Source organism: Rhinichthys klamathensis, unplaced genomic scaffold, assembly GCF_029890125.1.
Source record: "Rhinichthys klamathensis goyatoka isolate OS25496 unplaced genomic scaffold, OSU_Roscu_1.1 h1tg000231l_1, whole genome shotgun sequence".
Classification (NCBI taxonomy): domain Eukaryota; kingdom Metazoa; phylum Chordata; class Actinopteri; order Cypriniformes; family Leuciscidae; genus Rhinichthys; species Rhinichthys klamathensis.
In genome coordinates, this window is record NW_026606755.1 from 716,663 (window position 1) to 725,766 (window position 9,104).

The window sequence follows — 9,104 nt, forward strand, 5'->3', positions numbered from 1 at the left end:
CTTCACAAACACAAGGTGTCATGATGCTTTTCTAACTTGATAAGTGTGTCTATTTAAAATAAATCCCACCTGGTTTGATATTTTGGCTAAATGCGATTACATTTTTAAATATTCAATTTGTGACTTTAATGTCCAAATATTTTTTGGGCAACTGTATATTGCCCTTATGCTTTTTCATGCATTCACATCTGTAAAGTTTTCAAGTATGTTTATGATGAGTATCTGAACAGGTGGCTGGGCAGTTGTGAGTGTTTTGTACATAGTCTTTTGTCCAGTTCCTCTCACATCACGCTGGGTAGGATGGCAGCCGACGGGTGGTATGGGTAGGGCAGGGTGGCATGGCTGTAGAAGGCAGCTGTGGGCGGCAGTGAATGGGAAGAATGACTATAGACCCCCAGAGCTCCAGGACTCTGAGGATACATGTCGAAATACTGATCAGAGGCAGGATTCTTCGAAAAATCCCAATAGAGATTCTCCTCTGGAGGGCTAAACTTCTTCCCTTTTCTGCTCTTGCTGGACACTTTACGGTTGCGTGTCTGAATGCCTTCCTTCTTCATAGTCAGCGGTCTGTTCACCTGATGAGTATGATTGAAAATATTAAAGGGATAGTTTACCCAAAAATGAAAATTCTGTCAGTAATTACTCTCCCTCGTGTTGTTCCAACCCCGTAAGACTTTCGTTCATCTTCGGAACACAAATTAAGATATTTTTGATTAAATCTGAGAGCTGGATCACTCCTCCATAGGCTTCTAAGGGATCGAAACTTAAAATAATCCAAGTGACTACAGTGGCTCAATCTTAAATTTACCAAGTGACGAGAATAAGTAACCACATAGTCTCACGCATCACACACATGACCAGCGTCGGCCAATAGTGAGCCTGTGTGACGTACAACACAGAAGCGCTGCGCTGTTACACTACGTGAACTCACTCGAGGCCCACGCAGAATAAAATGAATAGTTGAATGAAGTCGTTATTTTTGTTTGTTTTTTGCGCACAACAAGTATTCTCGTCGCTTGATAAACTTAAGATTGAGCCACTGTAGTCACTCGGACTATTTTAACGATGTCTTTCATAACTTTTCTGGGCCGACAAGTTTCGATCCCTTAAGAAGCCTATGGAGGAGTGATCCAGCTCTCAGATTTAATCAAAAATATCTTCATTTGTGTTCCGAAAATGAACGAACGTCTTACGGGGTTGGAACAACATGAGGGTGAGTAATTACTGACAGAATTATCATTTTTGGGTGAACTATCCCTTTAAGCACAAAATTGCAGTTAAAGGTGCAGTATGGAATATTGACAGTTAGTGGTTGAAATAGGTACTGCAGTCCAAATTCAAAATATTGGAGAGAGTTGTTTCCCCCGTCCTGCTCAGACTCGACGCTCACGCGGGTTTCCAGATTGAGGACACGCAACAGGAGCGAGCGCAATTGACATTGGAAGGTGAAGAGACTTACACACTGTAAGCTGATGAGTTGATTTATCCGCGTTTTAGTATGCTCCCGTTCATAGAGACTTTCAGATGGATGCCGAGGCTTTTTTAGGTCAGGTAGAATCTGCAATATCTGACTTCTGGCAGAGGTGAGGGACGTGGAGACAAGGAAGGACGTCTTGGAAAATGCACTGCCAATTCGTTGCACTGAGTTCGTTTGCTCGCTTCAATGACTGCAATATGTTGTGTTTTCCTCCAGGTGGAAACCCGGAGAGTTGAAATACTATTGGGTGAATTGGCAGTGGGCGGATTCACACGGATCAAAACAAAAACAGACTTTTCAACACGGAACGCACATTTTCAAAGTAAAATAACTGGCTGTAGCATTGATTTTTAGGGAAACAACTATGTGAACTTAGCATGTTTTCTAAATGTTTTCAAACATATTATGGTATTTGTATGCTTTAGTACAGTCAACAAATTACATACAGCACCTTTAGAGCTGCTATGTGTGATTCCTGTGCCATTAGCTGTACCAATTGGAATTGGGAAAAATAATGACAAATGGGTTGAAATTGGTGGAAAAAGGTTAGTTGAAATGTTGACACATGATGTTTTGAAAGTGCCACAGAATTCCAGGAAGTAGGAATTCATTGGGGTTTGGATCTGGATCCACAAAAAGTAGTTATGCAAATCAGGTAACAGCACAAATGCTGCCAAAAATGTACTGCTAGGTTTTGAGTGTCAACACAAATTCGTCCACTAAAATGATACAAATCAGCTTTTACTAAATTAACCAAATAAGGTTTTGGCATTTTCATACAAAAACAGTCAAGTAAAATGGGTGAAATTGCTCACATTGTGAAGCTTGAAATAGAGTCCGCAAGCGTTACACACGGGCTCTCCGCTGGCGTTGCGTCTCCACAGTGTGGTGGTGCTGGTCTGGCAGTTCGCACATTGAGTTCCTATTCGCTTACTGATGACCTACAGAAAGAGAGACGAAGGCTAGAGTCACTCTACGTCTTATGACCAGTGACAGAAAAGTGAAAGAAATGTCACAAAAAGATTTCCATCTTAAATAAACACTTTTCTATTCATCAAAGATTCCTGCAAAACAAATGTATCACGGTTTCCACAAAAAATATTAAGCAGCACAACCGTTTTCAACATTGATAATATTAGGAGCTAATCAGCATATTAGAATGATTTCTGAAGGATCATGTGACACTGAAGACAGGAGTAATGATGTTGAAAATTCAGATTTGCATCACAGGAATAAATCTTTTTTTTTTTAATAAATTAGGATAGAAAACAGTTCTGTTATAATATTTCACAATATTACATTTTTACTGTATTTATGATCAAATGAATGTAGCCTTCTTTGTAAACTATCAAGCGTAGCGGCAGTTCTGGCAGGTCACGTTAGTCAAGCTCGCGTCAGCTGATCCACCTATAGGAACACGACGCCTATCACTGTGTACATATATAAGCTCCTTCAGTATTATCCGCAGCTATCGCGTTTTTCAGGACCTGATTACCCTCCTCCATCCCCAGCTCCTCCTCTCGCCCCGTCCCATTCTGATTCCCCTTGAATTAGAATAAATTCTCGATTTATGTTGTACTTTAAAATCTTGAATTAATGATATCTGCATACATTCATGGTTCTGTTCTGTTTACCCTAAGGGGGGTTATTGCTGCTCTTATCCATGCTAGGGATGCAGGGAGTTCTCACCCAGAACGGAACCATACCACCAATCCAAACGGTATGCTAATTGTCAATCGTATTTGACGATAGTGGTCCTGACAGAACTCTTGATTATCAGTGAACTGAGTATCAGTGAGGTGTACCAGTCTCTTTTTGGGTCGGATGAGAGGCCTGTTCTGTCTGTTCATCTTTTGGTACAGTCCGCAGGCATTGCAGAGGTAGTGGCCCGTTCCATCGCGCCGCCACAGAGGGGTGGCAGTGGCCCCACAGTTCACACACTCACGCGTATCTGTCACCACAAAAGATTGGAGACGATGTTTAATTTGCATATTTAACAAAAATACACAGTGAAACTTACACTCTAAAGGTTCCAGTTAGAATGCTAACAGACTAATGTCATTCAAGAACCTGTTTAATTTCCCACAAAGAACTTTTTTTTTAGTTCTTTAGTAAGCCATCTATGTACTGGTGCTTTATTAGTTTTTAGTCATGTGACTGGCACAAAAAAAACAGATAGGCAAAACATCTATAGATCACCTGAATATTATAATATTTTGAAGAAAAACAAAGATATGTTAACAAACTCCAAGTTATTCAGCACCAGCCCTAATGTACTAAGACGGTGATTAAAAAAAGAAATCTAATTCAATATAAACGCAAAGAGCTAAATTTTCTTTATAATGGATTTCTATGGGAAAATGCTTAACTTGAAACGCGTTGCATTCATTTTCTGGATTTGTTTCGTTAGTAAGAATTTGAATTTGGTCCTGTAATTTCATCAACCATTTTTTTTAATAATGATTTTCTATGGGAAAAGTGATGTACACTGAATTTGGTGTTTTAATATCACTCTCTTAGTACATTAGCACCTGGTAAAGATAACCCTCCAGGTGGACGTTCATTTAAGAATGTGACATCATGTGAAACTATGAATAGATTTCAGAAACCAATGTGCTGATCTGAAGAACCCATACGAACCTTTTAACCTTCAGTTCTTCTGGAGTTAAAAGTCTTTATGGGTCACTGACAGTAAATCTTATTTATATATAATATAATATTTAAAATAATGAGTTCCCTGTCAGTGCAAACACATTTTTACTAAAATTGTTTACTTTTTAAAATGTATTTATTATATTTGTTGGGATGGGAAAGTTCTAATTGTTCTGTATTTTGTGTCGTTCGTTTGGATGCTATTTTAGAGGTTCCTAATTTTGTTTTGTACCTTTCCTACAATATGTTTACATTAATCCAAAGTCAAAAAACACTTTAATTTTCTCATAATATACGTTGCAGCATCTTTTCTCAAAGTGTCTAAAAACCGGTTTGATCAAGGATTCAGTCTTTCTAAACTCCTCCTTTCCAAGAACCTACTCCGCTCTGATTGGTCAGATGGCCCAGTCTGTTGTGATTGGTCGACAGCTTACAGCACGTGCCTCACAGTAAATGCTCATTATCATATCTGGATTCCTCAGCACTAGTTACAGTGATACGAACAGCAACGATGCCGTCGGTTTTACCGTATCAATTCGAGCCGGAGTCGTCAATCATTGGAAGTGCAGAAAACGGCGTCTTCTCGACATGTCAACAACACGAACCAAACTATTCCTGGCCTCAGCTACAACTACCGTACAGAGTATGAGGGTCAAAATAGATGTTGTTGATGGGCGGCCAAAGACGACCATGCAAATTTGTAACAAACCTATGTATGTTTGAGCAGGAAGTAAGACTGGAATTACGAACGACTTGTAGTAGTTGTAGTAGTACCGAACGACTCAGGCAGTTCAGAATCGATTCTTTCTTTTGGGAGACAATAACTCAATGTATCGTGAACTTTGCAGACCTTTTATATTCAGCTATATTACACACAATCACATCATGAAAGGTTTGACTCTAGGACAACACCAGCGCCACCCCACATTACCTGCCTGCTATGATACTTCCTCACCTAAAGGGGAGAATCTCATCTTGCTGCATAATTTGGGTGAGAAGGATGAGGGAGCGTAGAGAGATGAACTGTTGTAATCTTGCGTGAAGCTCCCGTAGGGACTGATGTGGGCCAGTGACTGCGAGTGTGCTTTTGAGGAGTGTGTGTGAGCATACACACCGCTCACTGAAGGGTTTAGAGGGAACATCCCGCCAAGTGCCTCACCTCCTCCAGGAGGACTCAATCTCTCTCCTTTCACACTCTCCTTCTGGTCCAGGGGAGGGGAGGGAAGGGCCGAACGAGGCGGTCTGGCAGAGGTGAGGGACGCGGAGACATGGAAGGACGGGGAGGACGTCTTGGAAAATGCACTGCCATGCCAGGACGATGGGGATGATGGGAATCCGTTTGAACCTTCAAGCCAGGACAGGTTGCCGAGGAATGGAGAGGAGTAAACGGGATATACTGAGGAAGAGAGGGAGGAATACTTAAAGAAAGCAACTGAAATCAGGAAAATGACAAGTTTCTAGAGTTAAAAAGAGCGTTTTGATAGCACCACAGAGACATAGAATTTATACTTTTAAGGAGAACCATTAAATGACTTCTCTGCATATTAAACTGCATAAATGTAAACTGGTATGAGTAAGTATATATTATTTAGATTTACTTATAAGAGTAAAAGAAAATGACTTCAACTGTATCACTTACATTTCAAAAATAAAAGTTTAATGTAGATGCCGTTTTGAGTCAACTAGAAACATTTTTTTTTTCATGTTAAGGACATGTTAATGACCATGCATGTGAAATCTAACCCGTGCTTTTTATGAAATGAGTTTTAATATATTAGCTTGGGATTTGATAATTTGATAATAGCTGGTGCATCAAAGTTACTAAAGCACAATTAAATCAGGAAAAGTTTTAGTTTCACTCACTTTATGGCTAGATAATTTGACTTACTGACACAGTCCCATACTTTCACATTTAATTTCTCTGTACTAGAGGGTCCTTTTTAAACTATTTATAAGCTTTTGATCATGGTATATGAATATGGTAACTTTCCAGTGCTACAGTACAGTATACACTACTGTTCCAAAGTTTAGGTTCAGTGAGCTTTTTTTTTTAAAGAAATTAATACTTTTATTTAGCAAGCATGCGTTAAATTGATAAAAAGTGACAGTAAAGACATTTATAATTTTACAAAATAAATGCTCTTCTTTTGCACTTTCTATTCATCAACAAATATTGAAAACAAATGTATCACTGTTTCCACAAAAATATTAAGCAGCACAACTGTTTTCAACATTGATAATAATAAGAAACGTTTCTTGAGCAGCAAAACAGCATATTAGAATGATTTCTGAAGGATCATGTGACTTAAGACTAGAGTAATGATGCTGAAAATTCAGGAATAAAATTAATTTGAAAATATATTCAAACAGAAAACAGTAGGTATATCAAAGTACCATGATACTACCACAATACTTTTTTGATGGTGCGCTGGGTCACTGACCTGGGCTGTGTTGAAAAGCTCCAGATGGGCGGCCATGGATGGGGCTGGTGAACACAGAGGGCAAGCCGCTGTGATCCGCATCAGTGCAGGGGAACATCGAGCCCTCCTCAGTGTGGACCAGATAGCTGGAGTCAGGAGGGTAAGTGGGCATCACCTCTGATGCCAACATGGAGGATGATACCCAGCGAGTCTGCTCAACGGAGCTCTCCATGTCTATCAGCAACACCTTTTGTACTGCATGACAAGGAGATGATTCATTATGGAAAATTAATGAACATGGACAATCTTGTGTATATAATAATATATTCATATATATTTATTTTTGAATTGGCACGTTAAAGTGGGGTGCAATGCAGGAAATCATCCAAATTATGCCTTAATTGTGCCAATAAGAACAAGACGACATTTTAATAGCATTATGTGTATTACTTAATAGTTTTAATAATTGTAATAGAATATCATCAGTTTAAAGGCTATATAAAAAATACATTTGAGAAATACATTCTGAATGTGTTTCGGAATCAAACTGCAATCACAATAATATTTATTCTATGAACACAAGAACATTTAAATATTTTAAGTCAGATTCTCACAAAATCCATGCGTTCAAAAGCAAACAAACTCTTCTAACAGTATCTTTAATAAATAAGTGATACTGGTTTGAAGTGCACAACACAAAACTCAACAGCAATGTCAGTCACAACTTTCCATTTAACAGAGAATACGTTTAAATCAAATTACTCTAAAAACAAGATAAGCATCACAAGCATTTTTTGATTTGCTAATCTGGCTGTAGATATGGTAATGTAGATCATAATGAGGCATACCTGAGCTTATCTGTTCAGTCTGCAGAACAGGTGTCTGTGATGAAGGTGAGCACTGCTGATGGCCAGAACTTTATGTATGAAGATTTCTGAGCTCTGGCATTGTGGGTGATTGAGGTTACACAAGTGGATACAGTGGGTGGGGCCAAAGACAGGTCCACTTCAGCAAATGTGGTGCCTCATAAGTGCAAATGCACAAAAAAAAAGTCTAGAAACATCCCACATAATTTGAAAAACAACTAAAAGTCTGCATTGCAAATTACAATAACAAATATGCAAAGCAAACAAAGAGCAAAAAGGCCAAGACCAACTACTCAGATCAATCAAAAATGTGTGTATGCGCATGCATGCATGTATATATATATACACACACACATGACTTTCTCCTCTTCTGTGGAACAGTGTTTTATGTATATAAACTATTTGTTTCTGTTAATTGAAATAAAGCTGAAATAAAATAAAATGTAAATATAAGTTGAAAAAGTTAAACTTATTTCAGTTTATTATTTTATTATATATAAAAAATTTTGTTTAGTTAAAGTTGAAACACTGCTATTAAATAAATTATTAACCGAAAATAAATAAAAACAAACAAACCTAAATAGCCATATTAAATAATAGTAAACAAATAACATGAAAAACCCCCATAAAATAATACAAAAAATTATCTTAAATTAACAACCTAATTGAAAATATTAATAAAATTAAATATAAATAAAATACATAAATATAGAAAGTACAAACGTATAAAGAAATAACCCCAAAATGAAAATTCTGTCATCATTTACTCTATTACCCCAATGCAAACCTGTATAACTGACTTTCTACTGTTGAACACAAATTAAAATATTCTGAAAAATGTTGGCATCCAAACAACATTGGAGGCCATTCACTTTCATTGTATGAACAACAAAAAAAACACTGTTCCCCAAAAGAGTGAAACTCATAGTTTTGGAATAACATGATAGTGAGTAAATGACAGAATTAAAATTAAATGTGAATTTTAACTAAACTTACTATAAGCTCTATAAATTTTAACCAATTAAAAAAAAAAAAAAAAAAAGCCAACCAAGTGATGGAACAAAAGGGAAAGTGGAGCCAATAAAAGATGCAAAGCACAGCTTAATATGTAACACACGAGGACAGTTGAGCTGATTGCACAGATGCAAATAGAGACAAATGCTGCAATCATTCTAAAGACACAGCCTGGCCACATGCAGACAGAGCAGCGCTGTGGAAGTCATTTGTTAATCAAAGCGAACCGTTTTCTTTCCTTTTGCTCGTTCGGTTTGAAGGTGGTGAATCATCCTGTGTTAAAGAGTCTGTTGTTTAACTAAAAAATGTAAAGTATAACAGACTACTACAATAAAAAAGATGACAGATATGCACCACTTCCGTTTTGTTCTGGTTTAGAGTTTATTTACCCTAATGCCAATGTTGATTCCATGTTAATTTCACATTACAGTTACACTATTTGCATCCACCTGTGAGGGAGATGTTGTGTGGTGTTGTATTTGCACAAGTGATTTACGACTATGACTGTGTCAGTGGTTCAAAACAATTAAGAAAAATCTATAAAACAATGATAAGACCGCATATAGCACTTTTAATAGAAACTAGGCGTTTGCATGTTCACCGATAAGGCTAGTTTCCTCCACGGCTTTTCAACAATGTAATGATCATTTAAAAGGTAGAATGGTTCTGTATTAA

General features: G+C 37.5%; 1 protein-coding gene across 1 annotated transcript; it reads right to left on the bottom strand.

Moving 5' to 3' along the window:
• Positions 1-178: 178 nt before the first annotated feature.
• Positions 179-6,914, bottom strand: gata1b (GATA binding protein 1b). The gene is made up of 5 exons (XM_056265267.1): positions 6,571-6,914; positions 5,085-5,525; positions 3,283-3,428; positions 2,293-2,418; positions 179-575 (listed from the first exon to the last, which is right to left on the bottom strand). Exons 1-5 carry the CDS (start codon positions 6,779-6,781, stop codon positions 282-284), a joined length of 1,218 nt encoding a protein of 405 aa, XP_056121242.1. The 5' UTR covers positions 6,782-6,914; the 3' UTR covers positions 179-281.
• Between the last annotated feature and the right edge of the window lie 2,190 nt (positions 6,915-9,104).